The sequence below is a fragment of the Gossypium raimondii genome, chromosome 8 (assembly GCF_025698545.1).
Source record: "Gossypium raimondii isolate GPD5lz chromosome 8, ASM2569854v1, whole genome shotgun sequence".
NCBI classification, from domain to species: Eukaryota; Viridiplantae; Streptophyta; class Magnoliopsida; order Malvales; family Malvaceae; genus Gossypium; species Gossypium raimondii.
This window is the reverse complement of record NC_068572.1, coordinates 60513717-60534132: the sequence shown is the minus strand read 5'-3', so window position 1 is coordinate 60534132 and position 20416 is coordinate 60513717. Positions and strand designations below refer to the sequence as shown.

Below are 20416 nucleotides of genomic sequence, written 5' to 3'. Positions count from 1 at the left end.
CGCTAACCTGAAATAATAAGTATAGGCAGCTTAGAATTTGAGGAAATTCTAAATAAATGTAACAATTTCTACAATTAAATTTCATGTTATGTGTCACATGTCATGCATTAATTATTTTTGTTCCTTCATAAAAATCAACATCATTAGTGTTTTGGGGTAATTTGTATAACACTTGACAAGTTTAACAATCAAATCAAGTAAAAAAAAAACTTTAGGTGCCAAATTAGGAAAAAGTGTCAAGTTCTGGTGGCAATTTAAAAACAAAAGTTAAATACCAAAGTAAGAAAAAAATGTCAACTTCATATCGAAACTAAATAAAAAATTTAAATATTAAATTCTAAATAATATATTAAACAATGCCTATATTTTAGGGCACACCAAACATATAAGCTATTAGAATCATAAAAAAAAAAACTTATGCAAATACAACAATAAAACAATAGTGTTTAAGTATATTTTGTATTTTTGTTTCTACATTTTAAGGTGTTTAGAATTGGACTGGTGGTTAAACCAGTTAGACTGTCGATTTTTGATTTGACCGGTTCGATTGAATTAATTATTAAATAATCCAAAAATAGAAAAAAATAATTCAACAGGTTTGACCGTCCGGTTCAATCTATTTGTGAGTCAATTGGTCTAACCCTTTATATCGAATTGGTATGGGTACCCCAATCAATTTTCAGTCCAACCGGTTCGACTAACTGAGCTAGTTCAATACTGAGTGTTATTTTTTAAACTTCAACTTAACTCAAAATATAATTGAACTACTTGAGCTCAACTCAATTAGACTCATTTACTTGATTCTCATACTTAAACTTGATCTCGAATTATTTTTTGCATATACAAATTTTAATATTTAAATTGTATATTATAAACAAAAGTTCATTAGACTTAAAGGCGATTCAAATTCAACTCACTCAATAGCTTGAATTGCTTTATCTCAAATTTTATCGAATAAAATACGAACAATTCTTGAATTGAACTCAAATAATTTATGAGCACAAGTATGTAACCGATGAAGTGTTGATAAATAAATCATCTTCATTACCTTCAATGTTTTAAAAACTAGATTAGTGGTTGAATCGGTCAGACCAGTTTTTGGTTCAACTAATTCAACCACCAATCCAACAATAATTAAATGTTAACATATGCCATAAGTCATTATACTCTTCAAAAAAAATATAATTTATTCATTATACTTTTATTTACAGAATTTAATCTCTCTACTTTTTAGATTTTATAATTCAGTCCAACTATTAACACTGTTAATTAGTTTTTTTGTTAAATTTGTTAGTGTGACATTTTGAAATAGAAAAAAACCTCACTTAGTAGTCGTGTAACTAAAAAAATGTTGAAATAAATCTGAATTTAACAAAATAATTTTAACACGGCTAACAGTTGGACCTGTATTTTGAAAATATAAAAGTAGACAGACTAAATTCACGAGGACTAAATTTCAAACTTTTGAAGAGTATAAAGATTTATAACATATTTTAACCATAAATAAATAATAAAAAATTCTATAAATAGGTTCAATGGTCTATTTTGATCTAGTTTTCAAAATTTTATCGATTTTGAATTATTCGCTCGGGTGTTGATTCAATCCCTTTGTCTAGATCGATATATTAGTCAATTCTTATTATATTTTTGGAACTCGACCTGTGGTCAAATTGGTCAAGTCACCTATACTCATTCACACCAATTTTTTAATTCAGTTCAATTGGTTTACAATCAATCTGGTTTATACCTCTAATCAATCGGTCTCCAAAGATCCAATTCAAATAATACTAAAATTAGCCTGACTAACTAATCTGATCCGATTTCAATGGGTTCAGCTTGAATATTGAATAATTGAAAGCCCCAAAGATTAAAAAAAGAAGAAGATAGGAACACGTGAAAAAGTAACATCCATGAAACCTCCTTTAGACACTTACTATCGCAAACTACCGTCCGAACAATGCGTATTTCTTTATATGTATTATATATTTATATTTATATTTATATTTATATTTATATTTATGTAAGTAAAAAAATTCCCTTTCAAGCAAAGAAAAGAATAAAAATAAAAATAAAAGGTAAAAAAAAAGAAGCTCATTTCTATAGGGGGAGAGAGAGAGACAGTGAAACAGAGGAGTGTTATCTAAATCTAAATCTAAATCTCAAAAAATCAAAAGACAAGAAAGAAATGTCTGGAGGAATGTGGAGGAGATGGAGGAAGCTAGTGGTGATGGAGCATTTGAATTGTTTGGGCCATTGGAGGAGGATTGCCGTGGGAATTGGTGGAATTCAACATCGATTCTCCAGTGGCGGAGGAGGTGACGGCGGCGGCGGCGGGGGAGGAGGTGACAGTTACGATGATAATAACAAAAACGATGTTGCTGCTGGTTCTAATGGAAGGACAAAGAGCAGAGGTAAAGCTAGAATGAAAAGCAGTGGCACTGCTACTTCGGCTCTTACTCGTAGGATCAAGGCGGAAATAAATTGTCCGCGATGTTCTAATCACAATTTCTTCAATTTCAATCTTCCCGATGCTTCGTTAGATTCTTCCGATGGTAATTCTAGTAACGGAAAATCCACCGTTAATTTCTGTCCTACTTGTAGGACCGCTTACCACTTTCGTCCCCATCGGATATATCCTCTTCAGGGAACTTTCTTGGAGATTAAATCCAATTCGAAAGCTGTTCCTCCTCCTCCTCCACCTCCTCCTTATCCTCGGAACGGTGTTAAGACGTCGTTTTGGGATAATCTTAGATCCGAGAATTCTCCGCCAACGCCACCTGCTGGGAATGGCCTCGCTGTGCAAACTCCGCCTGGACCGCCCTTTCCTCCCGGAGTTAATTTCGTGAGAGCTGATGGGCCTAAGGAAGGTCATGCTCATGGTAATGGCACATGGTTGGGCGGGGCCAATTTGGGAAAGGATTTGCCTACACCGAGAGAGATTTGTAAAGCCCTTGACAAGTTCGTTATTGGGCAGCAGAAGGCAAAAAAGGTGCGTAATTTTTGAATTTATAAATAAATAGATAAGTAAAACCTAAATCCTCATTTATTGCTGTAAATCCATTATTACAGGTGCTGTCAGTTGCCGTTTATAATCACTATAAAAGAATATACCATTCCTCCTTGGAGAAAGGGTTAGTTCCCATGTTCATTTCTGAAATTTCAACCTGATATTTGTTATCTCAGCTTAATTGTGTTCCATTGGGTATACTGATATAGAACATAGTCATTAGAAAACTTAGGTCTCGGATTTGAATGCTAGGTCAGGAGTAGAAGAAGGAAGCTTAGAAGCACTTGAGGACAACGAAAATGTGGAGTTAGAGAAAAGCAATGTGCTCTTGGTCGGACCAACTGGCTCTGGTAAGCACTCTTCACTGTTCTTTGGTACCCGGTTGGATTTATGAAATTCAAATTCCTTTACTGGATTTCCTTAACTTACACACGTACATACAACAGGAAAGACTTTATTGGCAAAAACTCTGGCTCGCTTCGTCAATGTTCCTTTTGTCATTGCAGATGCAACAACTTTGACACAGGCAAGTCCATTGTCCATGTTAATCTAGAAAATCTTGTAAAATACATATTTTGGACTGGAATGTGTGAAACCCATTGGCCTTGAGCTATGTAAGGGAAGCTGGTCCCATCCCATATTCATCACTTTATTCTCCCCTAAATTGTTGAAGTATTTTAGCTGATGACTTGAGTTGTTATCTTCCTAGACATACAAAATCTTACTATAGAAAATAACTGTTGCCTTTTGCTAAACACATCCGAGGTCGTAGAAGTTATTTTTACAATTCCTTTTTTGCCTTCATGATTAATTAAAGGTCCCACTTTTCTTAACTAAATATTCTTCTTTGTTTTTGCTGTCCCATTTAATGAGGGAAATTCTTCCTTTTTGCAGGCTGGTTATGTTGGTGAAGATGTTGAATCGATATTGTACAAACTACTCACGGTATTAACTTTGATCTTTGCATTGTAGGGCTTATAGGTGGATCCCCACCATCATATCATTTAGTAGAACTCAAAATATCTCAATTAGTATGATGAGGGAGTGGGGAAGACAAACTTCTGGTTTGAGGCTTCTTCTCCGATCAATGAGATTTTGGTACCTCCATATCTAACCCAAACATGCTGATTCCCCCCCCCCCCCTTCTCTTCCCCCTAGTTGTTATACATCACAACTTTTCTAGTTGCTTAATGCCTTTGAGCAAAATTGAACATGCTAGAACTAAAGAATGTGAAGGTGAACCAGAACCATTGATGCCATTCCTTCAAGATTGTATAATAAGAATGTGGGAGAGAAAGAAAATTAAGCAAAGAAGTTTGCACCTCTTCTAAATGTACAACAACATCATTCCAATGATCCTTGACCCCAGAAACCACGTAAAGGTGTTAACCAGAATTCAAGAGATGTGAGAGGCTATATATGTGGAGAAAAGGTGGTACGATAAAGGCAGAGAGATTAGAGAGAGAATAAGGGCGTAGAAAAATACTTTTATTGAATAAATTACCCAATGGCTGTTGAGAAGCTCATAGCTTGCTTTCTAAAACTTTTGGCTCAAAGTTAGAACATATTCTAGAATAAAAGTGTGTTTTTGTTCGGGTTTATTGCAGCGTTGAGAAAAGATAGTTACATGTATTCCCCTTAATGAGACGAGTTACTTTCTTGTTCTTTTCTCTTGATGTGTCCTTCAGACTTTAATTTTATATCATAAGATGGATGGTTATGTTCCAAGTTAATGATATCCTTTCAAGTTGTTTTCTTTTTCTATAAATTCATGCACAATCTTGAAGAGAGAGTGGGGGGTTAAAGAGTGAGAGCTAGGTTATCTATTCACATACCAGTAGTCATATATATTTTCCTTTTGATGTCCATCTAGGTGGCTGAGTTCAATGTAGAAGCTGCTCAACAAGGAATTGTTTACATTGATGAAGTTGACAAGATAACTAAGAAGGTTATACAAGTACTCAGCTCTAATTTACCCTTCTTCCTTTTTTTTTAAAAAAAAGCAGCTCAAATTGTCAGGTTCGTGTTTTAATCTTGAATTTCTTTTGGACCTAAAATTTTCTTAAACATTGAATTGCTTTTGCAGGCTGAACGCTTAAACATTAGCAGAGATGTTTCAGGGGAGGGTGTACAACAAGCATTGCTTAAAATGTTAGAAGGAACTGTGAGTTGTTGTTGTTGGTGTGTGTGTGTGTTTTGAAAATAAGTTCATTGGTTGTGGACTGGTATGTTATTATTAGTTTATATATGTAATGTGCTGTGGTTGCTCGCTTCCTGCCAAATTTCCTTCCAACAAAAGTTCTAAGTGGTTGCTCAGTTTCTAAACTTCTCCTCCTAATTCATTAGTAGGTAGTCTAATAATTATCTAGGGTTTGAGTGAACAACTGGGTTACTGGTTATGTTTATAATTTCTGAGCAATATGCAGAAAGAGAAGCAATTCTTTCCCTAAAAGATAACAGAAAAACAATAGTTTGAGCTAGATTATCAGCTGAAGAATAATGGTTTGCTTTCACGGCACTGAGGAGAGAATTAGTTATGGAAGTAAATGTTTGGAAGAGGTTTAATCTTGAGAAGAGATAGTTTGAGATGAAGCTAAAATTGGTCAGTTTCTAAGAGGATAATTAAGTCAAGTATTGCTTTAAAACTTTAGTAGACTGATGTAGGTTATCAGAAATTGCAAATTATCAAATCCTATAGACTAAATTCATATTGAACTCTGAAGTCTGACCGTATAAACTAGTAATCTTTTCAATAACGGTATTGTAATTCTTTTTCCTATAATTGGAAGGAAATGGGAAATTTTCTTAAAAATTCATTTCATTTTTTTCTTTCATCTTGTGGAAGAATTTATGAATGAAATGTATATATTTGGAAGTGACAATAGGGATATGTAACATAGTATAATCTACAAAAAAGGTCAAATATTTGTTGTTTTGCCTCTTTTCATCCTACCTAATTTTGCATTAGACTTAATTTGAGGTTTTCAGTAGCATCCTCTCTAGCTGCCTCAAAGTTGATAAATATTTCTTTGGCAGATTGTAAATGTTCCAGAGAAGGGAGCAAGGAAGCATCCTCGGAGTGACAATATACAGGTATTCTTTTGATTTATCATGTCATTCACAAATGTACCTTTATCATGAGCATGTTTATGTTGTGTATCTGCAGCCCATTGTATGCTTTTTCAGTTCAGCAACAATATTATATTTTCTCTGATATATGGGACAAACTGGTTCAAAATTTAATGGCATAAATTTCTTTTACGGTTTTATTTTTTCATTTAGGATGGTTCCTTGATAATGCATTTGACTTTAATTCCTAAAAAAAATTATATAGAATTATTTTAAGTAGTCAATGCATATGGTAAGCTTGATAAAGTATTCTTTCCCTTGGCATAAAGGAGAACTAGAACCATAGTGCAACTGGAAATATTTTTGTCTTGCCTATTGTTGGAAATTCCTTGAGATGATTGCAATAATTTGAGCCTTTGTAAGTGGTAAGAGCTCTAAATTACCTCCTCCGCAAGCCTGAATGAACTGTTATAAAGAAAAGATGCTTTTTCTTTCTTCAATGAATCTCCCTATGTGTACTTTTTGTAGCTTTCAACTATCATACACCATATGATCTTAAGACATGTCACATCACTTGAATGTTTTACCAATCAACTTATAAAACATCCAAATATAATATTAAAATGAGATGGCCAAGTATTATACTACTAGAAGAGATCTTTGTTGTATTAAGGAAATCTTTGCGACATTCGTCTGCTATTGAATATCAGCACTTCAAGTTTCCTGTTATATTGGGAATTCGAAAACTCTCAACTAATTCCAGAATCTGAAGCTTATTGGAGATCAACACGTCGAATTGAAAATTGATCTACTGAGATTTAAATCTTGTTGCAATGAATCTCCTTTTGTCTCTTCAATCCCAAAGATATAACCTGCTACTGCAAATCCTTTCTCAAACCATTAGTTATGATATGACTTGTTAGTATTTTGAGTGGAAGCTCATACAATACAAAGATCAAATAAAAATCATTGCAAATACATAAATATTTAATTATGCACAAATGAAATGGGTATCATATATTGTTATTGTTTTTTTCTAACTTTGTGCATGCTATAAAGTTCATTATAGATATGAAATAGCAGAGAATTTACAGAAGTTCAAAACATTGAAATTTGTTCAATGAAATTATCCTTATTTCTATGCTCCAGTGTCAAAACCAATCAGATAAATCCTATTCCACTTAACACACTTGTACATTTTTTCTTCGATCATACATCTCTATGATCCTCCCTAAATTTCATCTCTCATAATTCCTAATAACTGAATCCTCTGTTTGCTTTCAGCATCCTATGCGTATGCACACAATTTTTAACCTCTAAGAATTCTTCTTTATGAACAAGGATAGAGCTAGGAAATTCTTCTGTCATATAGGCCCTTGTTGAGCTACACATTAGGGGAGTGTTAAGTGGTTTTATTCTACATTTATTACGCATTGTGTTCTTTGTGATCTTATATTCAAGCTGGGTGCCAATTGATGTTAGGCTTCTTGCTTAGCTCCTTCATTTAGAAGAGTTAATTTTTGCAACTACTCTTAAATGGGATGTAAATAATATGCAGATAGATACGAAAGACATCCTTTTCATTTGTAGTGGAGCATTTATTGATCTTGACAAAACAATTTCTGAGAGGTAAACCCTTATCAATACTTTACCAAAATGAAATTCTCTGTCAGATGTCATTTTGTTCATTTTCTTAGGGGATTTAATTATTCGTTGGTGCAGACAGCAAGATTCTTCAATTGGTTTTGGAGCACCTGTACGCGCTAATATGAGGACCTCGTGGGTAACCAATGCTGCTGTGACATCATCTTTGCTTGAATCAGTGAGAATAAAACCTTTTTCCTTGTTTCTTTCTAATGTCAAGACAACAAAAATAACATGTAACGTTATTTATATATCTAAACTCTCTCCCCAGCTAACCCTAAAAAGGACAGCAATTGCATAAAGTTCCACTGAGATCTTTAAGCTACATTTGCATTTCAGGTTGAGAGTTCCGATCTTATTGCATATGGCCTTATACCAGAGTTTATAGGACGCTTTCCAATACTAGTTACTTTGTCAGCTTTAACTGAGGAGCAACTTGTGCAGGTAACATTTCATATCACCTTCTTACCTTGGTCTACACGTGCTGGTGTGTGTGCACGGTTTCTTGTTACTCAGGTTAATCCTTTCCGGTACATGGTACAGATCATTTTGCTATCTCTAAGCATTAAAATTATTGTTCACTTCTTTCTTAACTGTTGATGGAAAGATGATTAAAATGGTAAAATGCAATGTATTAGATAAGGGACTGTTGATATTAAATACTAAGTTTATTTTTAAAAGGGTTAACTTAAATATTTGACATCATTTTATTTCTATATAAGTCATATAAATTATTTCTAACTATATATTGATAGAATATAGTGCAAATATGAGTCAAAATTTGCAGAAAAGAAAAAGTGTGACCAATTAGTTGAGATAATTAGATACATCATAGTTTTGCCCTTTTTGTGGAGGTATTAAGTTGAATGTTTATGTATAGACAAATTTAGTAAGTTGGGTTTTGTTCAATTTATAAAAGATAAATTCATTAAACCAATTATTTTCTAATAAAAACTATATCTTTAAGAATATTCATCTCATATATTTTTATATTAGGTACTAATAAAATTATTATAATATAAGTCAAAGAAGTTTTCGTTTCAGAAAAAAGTATATATATATATATATTTATAATATCCAGGAAAATACTAATATGATCTTTTTAACTTTACATTAACGCCAACGACTCGAAGGAGCAAGTGATTAAAGCTCTATGTTGGTATCTCAAGGTTCAGGGTTCAAGTCCTAGCTATTACATCCCCTCCTCCAATTTGTAAACTTGCAATGGTACCCAAAAAAAAACTTTACACTAACAACACTTTAGCATAAAGGAGTAGTGGTTAAAGTCTCTTGGTGGCATCCCAATGACTGGTGTTCAAACCATGTTGTTGTAATCCCCTTCCTTCTAATTTAACTTGTAAGTTAGTACCCAAAAGAAGTCATCATGTGACAATTAAAACCCAAAGAGTTTAAAGACTCCAGCAACAATATATAGGGTGATAATTCATAATACATGGATATGAGGATATGACCTTCAAGGATCCTCCAAATACATGAAAGAACTTCAAAAAATCTGATCACCATGTAGGACACTTACTCGTATCCAACACTCATATCCGAGTCCAAATAACAAAGATTTATCCTTTCTTTTTCTTTATTTTGTTTTGAATTTCGAAGTGCTGATCACCATGTCCCACAAGTGTCTGAACCCTTTAATTTTTTCTGTTTCATTTGATTGTATCTGATATACATGGACAAGGACACCACTAATACACAGGTTATTTGAACTCCATGCTTCATAGATAGCCACAAATTTGGACTCTAGAATTGGGAAGATCAATAGGATCATCATTAGGCAACTCATTAATAAATTACTCCTTTTATATTACTATTTGTTGAGAAGAATTCGTGATACAGGTGCTTACAGAACCAAAAAATGCTCTTGGAAAGCAATTCAAGAAGTTATTTAGCATGAACAATGTAAGTTGTCTCTGCCTGTTCAAGTTCTCTCTGTTCTTACACTCTTTTTTTGACTATGTTGCTCGGGTTCTTCATTTTTCTTAAGGTACCTGTACCCGAGACATGGAAAGGAGGATATGATCTCTACAGATCCTCCAAACATGGAAAAACTTAAGAAAAATCTGACCATACCCATGCCGGATACTTACCTGTATCCAACACTCACACCTGAGTCCGAGTAACATAGCAATTTGACAAATATTGCATTAATTTGAATCAGATCTCATTCTTTCACATCATTACTGATCTGATTTCAGGTGAAGCTACATTTTACGCCAAAAGCATTGAGATTGATTGCTAAGAAGGCAATGGCTAAGAACACAGGTGCAAGGGGTTTGAGAGCTATACTGGAAAGCATTCTCACTGAACCTATGTATGAGGTATTTGAGGGCCCTAAGTTTTGAATAAATTATGTTATTTGGGTTTGAGTGTGTCTATCAGATACAGATATGCTGCATCTGACACAGGCATTGTTATATTTTTATGTTTTTACATATTTGAAGAATCTTTGACGGTCGTGTCTCCCACATTCATATGTCAAACATAGATACTTCAACAAAAATAGTCATAGTACATAGATTCATGTACTTATGAAATTAGAAATTTCATGATATGAATCGTTTGACATTTGTATGTTTCAGATTCCAGATGTAAAGACGGGACACAATAAAGTAGATGCTGTTGTAGTTGACGAGGAATCAGTGGGTTCAACAGATAACCCTGGATGTGGAGGGAAGATTCTTCGTGGAGATGGTGCTTTGAAGCATTACTTTGCCAAAACCATGTTGAAGGATTCTATTGTAAGTTTTAGCGTCTCCCTTATTTTTTACTTTGTGCATATTATCTACCTGTTTCAATCATATATCATTATGCTGGGCAGCCCACACCACCTATTCATTGATAATATGATAATATTTGGGGTCTGAATTAGCTTGATTTTGAGATTGTTCGAGTACAATGTGGTTACTGGATACTGAACCTATTCATTGATAATGTAATGAGATTGACTTAATGCCTATAGGGCCAAATGGTTAGAAGCATTCCTTCAGCAAGATCTCGTTTTTGAGTCTTCTGAATAGAGAAAATAGGTGTGGGGAGAGCTTACTCCCTATTTGGGATGCAACTTAGCTTGATTTCAAGATAGTTACAGGATGCCGAAGGTCTTAGAACCCCCCCCCCCCAACCTCCCAGAAAAAAGAAAAAAAATTCTTAGATGCCCTTATGGTTAGACTATCTGATGTGGGAAAAAGCATCCTTGCCCAATTGGACAAAAATAATTTCATATAGGAAGTCCTGACACAATTTGCTGTATTTACTTACTCATCAAGTCTCTTATGGATCAGTTTATACATTCATTACAACATAATTTGGTAAACATGATTGTGCTTGTGCTTGTATTTTAGGAAAACCTTTCATCGGTAGGACAGTCGCCAGAAGCTGAATCGGAGGTTTCAACGAGAGCCGTGAGCTTGTAGCATTTTTCCCACCAAAGCTGCTGCTGCTGTAATGTGGTAAAAAAAAATAATTGTTATTTGTACAAGTAACATTCATTCATAGGTCCATTTACCTTGTATAACAACATAAAATTTTGCTGCCATAGTTGAATAGAGAAGATACAAGAGAAAGGAAAAGGGAAAAATCAAAATGTAGCATCTTAGAGAAACAAGCAGCAACTTATGTAAAATTTTTGGTCTATTCAAGTTTTACGTTGTAATATATTGTAACATCTTCATTCATTGAATAACATGGAGAAACCGTGGTATATCATTTGGTGTAAACAGACACTTAAAATATCTATTATCCGTATTGCTTATTCAGGTCGGATAACTTATGTGGATTTTCAAATCTACGGATTATTTTAGTTTTATGATTTAAATTAGGATTTTGCGAATTTAAATATCCCAAAAATATTAAAATAAGGAAATTAGTTTTTGCAAATTCAAATATTCGATAGATAATTTATTTCGGAATTAAATTTTAGATAATTTTGTAGATTCAAATTTGGATAATTAAAAATGAAACATTCGATCGACTACCAATTCAAATTTGAATAATTGAAAACTGTATTTTCAATCCAGAATTTAGGATTTGTATAACATAATTATATATTTTGATTGAAACATTTTAATTTCCTAAAATGAAATAATATAAGCATAAATTAACTGGATACCAATTCAGTTGTAAAAATGCTGAAAACTCATTACAATGTGGATGTACCATAATCTATCATTTAGTAAAGTATGGAAGATTTAAGCAAAAATAAAATAAAATCATGATCATGATACATGCGTTAGCACTTAGCACTAGTACATTGTTGAGACCCTCACTTGTGCTACTTGCAAGGCTGCAACAATGGTAACCACACCATGAAAACAACTACATATCCACAAGCAAAAAATGAAAACCCCCATATGCCACTATAATCTTTTAATTCAAGAGTTTGCAATTTGTATACTAAAGAATGCTCCTCAATAAATGAAAACCAAATAAACATTTTAAAACGAAAAAATAACCAACCATTTGAAAAATTATTCATTTCACTTTTTGGTTATATCCAATAGTTAAAAGTAGAATTTTTTGGGTATAACCACAGAAGTCCTTACTTGTTTCAGCTTAAGACTAACCCAGTTCGGGCCGAGGTGGTATTCAAGTAAAACCCTTTCAACAATGAGTTAAATGTAGATCTTTAGTAGCAACAAAAGTATGCCTCTTGCATCATTCATTAAAAAGGGTGTACCTGATATGCAGAGGGATAATTAGCATCCACATATGATAGTGCTACTTCAATGGCTTCATACCCTATGGAGTTCCAACACAATTAGAATAGTTCCTTTTCTAATTTATAGCTACAAAAAAACTAAGATGTTAATAAGAAGGTTGAAATTCATTGACATAAATTCTTTGTTTACCAAATGAGCCTACATATGTGACACTCTCAACCAAATCAAGAAAATTTACCATCAAGATCATGTTAAAATAAAGAGATGGTGTTCAAATTTACTACAGTAATTGTGTGTGTGGTTCTAGATTTACCATTAATCTTTTCAACTCATGCAATATTACCATCACACTCCTAATTTTAGAGTAACTTCATGATAATTATTATAGCATATTAAACAAAAGGTTAAAATATGCCACAAGTCTTCTAACTCTCTGAAAATTTGAAATTTAGAGCCAGCTCTTCATTGCTTAAAAAAAACAAAAGCACTTTTGAAAGAAAAGCTGTGAAGAACAAGCTGCTTTTGGCTAAAATTTTTAACTTTTCAGAGGTGCTTTTCAAAAGCACTTCTGAAAAAGAGCTGAAAAGGAAAAGTTAAAAATTTTAACTTTTCCTCTCCCAAAAGCACTTTTGGTGCTTAATTACTTTTTCACCCCTCCAATAACATAGTATTTTTTTTTCTTGGTGCTTAATTACAATTGTGTTAAAATCATTAATTAAAAATAAAAAATATTTTTAAAATACTAATTACAAATATTTAATGGTTATATTTAAATATTTAAAATATAGTTTATATATTCTAATTAAAATTTATAAATAATTAATATTTATTGCTTAAAATATTTAAAATTTATATTTCATATATTAAAATATTAACAACAAGTTATAATAATTTTTATATTCTTACTAAAATATAATAATATTAACTAATTAAAATATTATTTAAATGCATATTTATTACTTGATAATAACATGTCTAAAATAGACATTTTATTTCTCAAAAGCACTTTTGAATGCTAAACACTCAAATTTTAAACCAAACTTTTCAAAAGTACTTCTCAAAAGCACTTTTCTACAGCATTTTTCAAAAGCACTTTTCAAAAGCAATAAAGAACTAGCCATTAGTCTTTGTACTTTTATTTCTAGGAATCTAGTCCCTCTATAGATTTCAAAATTCAAGTCCAACTATCAACATTATTAAATTTTTAAAAAAAATGACATTTGTAATGAACCTGAATTTAACCCCCCAAAGAAATACCAATGTTAACAGTTGGACCTGATGAAAAGTAGAGGAAAATAAAAGCACAGGGACTAAATTCCAATTTTTCAGGGACTAAATTCCAATTTTTCAAAGAGTACAGAGACTTATGACATATTTTAACCTAAACAAAAATATAGATTATTATAGCTTCATGATGTTTTCCCTTGCTATGCATGTCATTTTCAAAATTCTTTTATTTAATTATAGATTTAATTTTGAGTGCCCTATAGCAACATTATAAACAACTCTGGTAACACATGCATATGACTCTGGATTTGATAAGGAAAATGGAAACCTCAATGTTCAGAGGTGTGTTTTGCCTTTTCCTAATAGACAATCAAAAAGGTGAATGTACCTAAAAGGTCCCTCTATTATAGGAATCCGATCAAATTAGTACCTCTATTATTAAATGGATCAATTTAGTCTTTATACTGTTAAAATGACTCAAATAAGGCCAAATTGGAATAAAGTTACATTTATTGTTTAAAAAATATCATTTATTGTTAACAGAGTCAACATTTTCAATGAAATCTTTTGTTTGGAATTGAACTACAATTGAAGAAAATAATTTTCAAGACATTTTTATACAGTAAATGTTAACTCTATTACAATTTGGACTTATTTCATTCTTTTTAAATAGTATAGGGACTAAATTGGTCCATTTAATAATAGCGGGACTAATTTGATCCAGCCTCTAAAATACAAGGACCTCCCAAGTACTTTAAACCAATCAAAAGGTAATGTTTAAAAAGTGAGAATGTAGTAAGATGCACTATGAAACAAGATAATCTGTTGATAACAAAACGAATTGGGGAAAAATTGGAATGGAGCAAAAATGATAACCAAGTAAATGTGTCCCCTTTTTTTAAGTTAGGAGAGTGAAACAAGCTAAAATCTTAGCTTATATCATGGTTAAGTGTTCTACCTTGGAAGCCCTCAACTCGTTTACTGCCTTCCAAAGAGAATCATCCGATAGTATTAACCGCGAAAGTGCCCCTGTACTCATCCTGCAAGATTAGACAAATACAACTGTAAACATGATGTGTAAGCAAACTAACATGTATCAAGCAACACAGCAAAATACAATTCAAAGCTCACAATTGAATATCGATAGAAAATTTAGAATGATACAAATGTTTTCCTTTACTGACATTTCCTGCCAGTTTCCCTCCATAACTATAGCTATTCATTATGTAACCAGCAGTCTATAATGGCAAAAAAGAGGAGATAGATTTTGAGTCATTCTTGAATTATCAGTATAGAACATAGGTAAAAAAGATGAGTCAACTAGATTGGCCAGAAATTTGAACCAAACCCAAAAGTTCAAACTGGATCCAATCTAATCCGAACATGAAAAGGGAATAACCCAAACTGGCTCAACCGAACCCGAAAATAATTCTAATTCCAAATGTTCCAAACATAAAATGATCCAAAATTATATGAATCCAAGATTATCCAACCTGAAAAACCCTAATGATTAAAACAAAAAATGAGCCTAGCCTAAACTGATCCAGAAATTTCAAAAAACAAATGGACCTGGTAATCAAATGGCAATAACCCAAACTGGCTCAACCAAACCTGAAAAGAATTCGAATCCAAGATGTTCCAAACACAAAAGGATCCGAAATGATATGAACCCAAAGATGATTCAACCCGAAAAACCCTAATGATCAAAACCAAAAAGAACACAAACCTAAATTGATCCAGAAATATAATAACCGAATTGAACTACTGAAAAACCAACCCAACCCAACCCATCCAATTGTTAAGTCTAGGCAGAAGGAAGGCAATAGAAGTACCAGAGGTTAATATAACGCACCCCAGAAGCTTTGCAGCATCAGATATAGACCCATCAACTGCAAAGATTAGATCAAGCAGAGCCTGCATACCCTGTGAAAAGGGGGTTAAAATGAACCACAACTCATCAGTATGTAATGCTGAAATTAACTAAATTTAAATGGGGAAAACACACACATATATATACCAATATAAACTTGGGATTGTTAGGCCCAATTTGGGGACCAGAATCAGATCTCCTGAGCGTTGAGTTTCGGGGAAGAATTTGAAGAAGCTCGGGAGGCGGTGAATACGATTCAAGGGAGACCGGATTTCTAACTTCATTCATATCAATCAAACAGCAATTAGCTAATAGCAATTAGCATTGAAGAATGTAATAAGAAAAGGTACCTTTGAGAGCAATGAGAGTACGAAGACGAGCTAAGGCAGAAGCACGATTCATGTGTTGGGAACGGTCTTCAACGGCCTGAGCAATGATACCGGTCGGAAGGTGCTTGAGACGAACGGCAGACTCTCGCTTATTACGGTGCTGACCGCCGGGCCCCGAGGCTTTGAAGGTGTTCAATTCGCACTGTCGCATAAGCTCTTCGTCTTTTAATGTTAAGTAAGTATTACTGTTGTTGTTATTGATGTTACTGCAGCAGTAGAGTTGAAATCCTATTCCTTTTCTCTTTAGGGATACCAAAAAATAGCTTGATGGCCATGGCGGTGCCGCAGCCTTACCCACCAAGGAAACGGTGTTACTTCTCATAATTTGGTTCATAAATCCACCACCCATTGCCGCCGTTGCCATTTCCTTTCACCCCAAACAAAGCTTTTTCCGTGGTATTCGTTGTGGCATTTGAAACTTCTAGAAGGCAAAAAGGATATTTGGAATTTATTAAAATATGCCCTTACACCTTTATCTAATTTGAAATTCGAATAAGAAATAAAAAACGCAGCGTTTTATGTGGCCCTGTTTAAAATCATAGTCGATAAAAGGCTTATTTCAAAATTAGCCCTCATATTATACCCTTTTTCATATTTATGTACTTAAATTTTTTTAAATTAATTTGAAATCTAAATTATCAATTGCTTTTTATTTTAATTAAAAATATATATAATATCCGATAAAAAAAGGTGTCATAAAGGCATCTTATTGAAGATAGAAGATTGTTAGTGTGGAACTAAACTAATGGGATCCAAGACAAGGTCTCATCTTTTGTACCGGTAACAAAGGAATTAAAGACTATCAATGATGGTCTGATCTTTGGGTACAAAGGATTGATTTTTTTTTTTTTTTGAAAGTTTTACTCTTACAGAACATATTACAAGAATCGAAAAAGAATCAAATTAATATAAAGCATGGTAAATGAAAAATCAGAAATAATCAAATCAAGACTTGAATAAAAATATTTGAATAATTTAATTATTTAAATAAAAAATTTTAAATAATTTAGGATAAACTACACCCATAGTTACTTTTGTTTACCTTAGGTTACATTTCAGTCACTTATGTTTGAAATGTTACATTTTAGTCACTTACGTTATCGTGTTGTAACATTTTAGTCACTGAGCCGTTAATTGTCGTTAACGGTCTAATGGTAAGCTGGCGTGGCACGTTAAATCATCATTTCAAACAAAAACTTTAGGTTAAATTATACAATTGGTCCTCATAATTTTTCGTTTTGAGCAATTTAATTCTTTTATGTTCTTTTAACTTTCTTTCTTTTTTTTTTCATTCTCTTCTACTTATCCCTCTATTTTTCTACCTTCTTTATTTCTTTTAACATACCAGGAAGTCGAATTGGTAGTGAAAAAAGAAGCATGGTATGGGTTTATGGGTTTTGGTTATAGGCAAATGATGACAGTCGACTTTCTACTTTTTTGTTCATTGCCAATTCGACTTCCTAATATGTTAAAAGAAATGGGAAAGGTACGAAAACAGAGGGAGAAACAAAAGAGAATGGAAAAAAAAGAGGAAAGTTTAAAGAACATAAAAGAAAAAAAATTAAATTACTTAAAACGAAAAAAATATGGGGATCAATTATATAATTTAACCTAAAATTTTGTTTAAAATGATGATTTAACATGCCACGTCAGCTTACCGTTACACCATTAATGACGATTAATGGCTCAGTGACTAAAATGTTACAACATGATAACGTAAATGACTAAAACGTAACATTTCAAACATAAGTGACTAAAACGTAACCTAAGGTAAACAAAAGTGACCATGAGTGTAGTTTACCCAATAATTTAATGACTATATTATAATTTTTTAAAATTAAGTCACATGATTTACTCTAAAATTAAATAAAACTAAAGAGAAAAATTTACAAATGGAAACTGAGGGAAGAGTCTGGAAAAGGCAAGGCTAAGCATATATAGCAAGAAAGCTTCTCTTTCTTTTAATCTTTCATTGATTTTTTTTTTGTTGATTCACAAAGTGAAAATTGCAGACAAAAACCATAGCCGATGGACAGCGGAAGATGGAGGAGAGGGGCGGTGTCTCGTGGAATGCTGCCGTTGTTGGCTCTTCACGCCGTCAACGAATATTACAGGCTGCCATGGAAGCCGCCGGTCACCGCCGGTCTTCTCGCCGCCAACACTCTGATTTATCTCAGGCCTTCGTTCCTAGATTCTCTCCTCCCTTTTGTTGATGAGGTTTGGTTCAATCCTCATCTTATTCTCAAGGTACCCTTACTCTTTTTCTTTTGCGTTTCTGTTCTTAATTATTGTTTATTTCATCCTATCAATTAGGCATTACAGTGCATGATTTCTTAACGCCTAAGGAAAAATCAATAATCAAGTAAGAAAGATTATGAATTTGGAGAAACATATAAAGATTTAGGAAATCGTTGAGAGAAACCGTGGATTGATCAATCAGAAATATGAAAAATCTGAAAATTATAGGAAATTGTTTACCTAATTTACGAATTATGATCAATTTTCAAGTATATCGATGCTCAGTAAATTAGTTTTCTTCCTTGCGAAATTGTGTGCTGCAACATTGATATACTATCAACTAGATCGAATTATTTGAAAAGGAAAAAGAAGTTAAGGCATTAATGCAAATCAAATGATTTTGACAATAAAATCCATCATCTTTGTAGACATTGAGAGAGTTCACTGAAGGTCAATCCTGAAAATGGTAAGAAAAGAAAAAAAAATAATAGAAGAAACCCTTTGAAAGCATAGCCATTGAGAGGGTTCTTTGATTGTCAGTGAGCGTTGTTCCTTTTAAAAATGGTTTCAGATTTATAATTAATCTCTTGGCATAGAATGGTTTGAATCTACTTCATAAGTATCCTTTCTTTTTTCTTGTGTTTTACCTATTGTTCAAAGTGATGCCTCGCTTTAGCTTCGAAATCCATAGTTTTGCGAATTTAGGTATCTTAGGCACTTGAATATTCCAAAGTAACCCGATTTCTTAGCAAGTAATCTGTTTTCATGTTTTTAATATGCAGAACAAAGATATGAAACGCTTCTTCCTGTCGGTATTCTACCATGTCGATGAATCTCACCTGGTCTACAATATGATGTCCCTCTTATGGAAGGGGATCCAATTGGAAACTTCAATGGGGAGCACCGAGTTTGCGTCTATGGTTGTTGCGCTGCTTGGTTTGTCACAAGGTATCACGCTGCTATTAGCCAAATCCCTACTCGTCTTCTTTGATTACGGGAGACCTTATTACTCTGAATACGCCGTTGGATTTTCGGGTCTCCTGTTTGCCATGAAAGTTGTCCTCAACTCTCATTCAGAAAACTTCACTAATGTGCATGGACTTATCGTACCAGCTCGTTATGCGGCATGGGCTGAATTGATTCTTATCCAAATGTTTGTCCCTCGTGTCTCGTTTCTTGGTCACCTCAGTGGTATATTTGCTGGGATTCTCTATTTGAAATTGAAGGGTTCGTATTCTGGTCCGAACCCATTGACTACAATAATCAGAGAGCTCACCGGTCTGTTAAGGTGGCCTGTGAGATTTATAAGGAGCTCATTCCGGTTAAGGGGACGAAGAATCTTAGGCCGGGGAACTGTTGGTGGAGGTGAGAGAAGAAGCTTATCTGGTACATGGAGATGCCAAGCTTGTACATATGATAACTCTGATTGGTTAAGTAATTGTGAGATGTGTGGAACAAGTCGAAGGAGTGAGAGCGGTGGGTTCTTGCGGCAAGTATCTCCCCGTTCTCGTGATCTTTCTTTGGAAGAATTACGGCGTCGAAGAGTTGAGAGATTTGGTTAACACTTGATGGTCCAAAATTTAGTTTGATATATGTAGATGAAAGGCTTTGTATTACAGAAACAGAAGATTGCATTACAATTGCACAAAGTTTTAGCAATTTGATTTGTTTCCCTCCATGCATATTCATGTTCAGTCTGCCACGGTGAATTATATTTTATTCATTAAAATATACCATAGTTTAGTTGTTCTAAAATTTGAGATTGAGATAAAATTTTAAAAATTACGGGTTAAAATTAAAATTGTGTTAAAATAGTTTAAATTAAATTATTAATTTTCTGTCATCTAGAAAGGGCTTAAAACTTGAATTGAATTATTATTTTATAAGAAACACTAAAAATGCAATTGTGCCATTTAATCTGGATAATTGATTATAATGTCAACAAATGTTAGTTAGGAAAGCATAATGTTAACCTTAATTTTCGAAACAATGATAATGATATAATAATGAGTGGAAAATGTATGCATCTATATTTGCAGGGCATGTGGCAAAGGAAGGTCCAGATTATGATTGTTGTAATTGTGTATGCATGTGTGTACATATATGGTATTCTACCTATTTCTGGTACTTTTGCTTTGCAGCATATTTGCCTGAGGATATCTTATTAGGGGAAGTGGATTGAACTCAAGGATGAATACAAGGAGCCCTAGGATAATGAGGCTAAAATCATTGTCAAGATTCGTTAAAGAAGGAATTTTTGATAAATGATGAGTTATATTTCAACATAAATTTC

At 33.2% G+C, this 20416-nt stretch overlaps 3 protein-coding genes across 9 annotated transcripts; 2 read left to right on the top strand and 1 right to left on the bottom strand.

Annotated features, from left to right (window-relative positions):
• Positions 1–2045: 2045 nt before the first annotated feature.
• On the top strand, positions 2046–11457 carry LOC105792745 (CLP protease regulatory subunit CLPX1, mitochondrial). 3 transcript variants are annotated; one of them, XM_052634357.1, is made up of 15 exons: positions 2050–2989; positions 3070–3131; positions 3260–3357; positions 3454–3533; positions 3902–3952; positions 4881–4964; positions 5094–5171; positions 6044–6100; positions 7635–7705; positions 7799–7898; positions 8060–8164; positions 9578–9640; positions 9937–10059; positions 10321–10479; positions 11083–11457. In XM_052634357.1, the coding sequence occupies exons 1-15, from the start codon at positions 2186–2188 to the stop codon at positions 11152–11154; spliced, it is 2007 nt and encodes a 668-aa protein (XP_052490317.1). In that variant the 5' UTR covers positions 2050–2185; the 3' UTR covers positions 11155–11457. The 3 variants fall into 3 exon arrangements, with proteins under 3 accessions (XP_052490318.1, XP_052490317.1, XP_012476950.2); XM_012621496.2 differs by having other exon boundaries at positions 2051–2989; positions 4881–4955; XM_052634358.1 differs by lacking the exons at positions 9937–10059; positions 10321–10479; positions 11083–11457 and adding an exon at positions 9726–9930 and having other exon boundaries at positions 2046–2989.
• LOC105792747 (uncharacterized) lies at positions 10920–16322 on the bottom strand. 5 transcript variants are annotated; one of them, XM_052634359.1, is made up of 6 exons: positions 15847–16322; positions 15644–15804; positions 15479–15549; positions 14585–14666; positions 12417–12478; positions 10920–12055 (listed from the first exon to the last, which is right to left on the bottom strand). In XM_052634359.1, exons 1-5 carry the CDS (start codon positions 16247–16249, stop codon positions 12458–12460), a joined length of 738 nt encoding a protein of 245 aa, XP_052490319.1. In that variant the 5' UTR covers positions 16250–16322; the 3' UTR covers positions 10920–12055; positions 12417–12457. The 5 variants fall into 5 exon arrangements, 4 of the variants coding, with proteins under 4 accessions (XP_052490319.1, XP_012476954.1, XP_012476953.1 ...); XM_012621500.2 differs by having other exon boundaries at positions 10920–12023; XM_012621499.2 differs by having other exon boundaries at positions 10920–11180.
• Positions 16323–17733: 1411 nt separating this feature from the next.
• LOC105792746 (rhomboid-like protein 14, mitochondrial) lies at positions 17734–19782 on the top strand. The gene is made up of 3 exons (XM_052634171.1): positions 17734–17806; positions 17898–18132; positions 18906–19782. The coding sequence occupies exons 2-3, from the start codon at positions 17914–17916 to the stop codon at positions 19683–19685; spliced, it is 999 nt and encodes a 332-aa protein (XP_052490131.1). The 5' UTR covers positions 17734–17806; positions 17898–17913; the 3' UTR covers positions 19686–19782.
• The last annotated feature ends 634 nt before the right edge of the window (positions 19783–20416 follow it).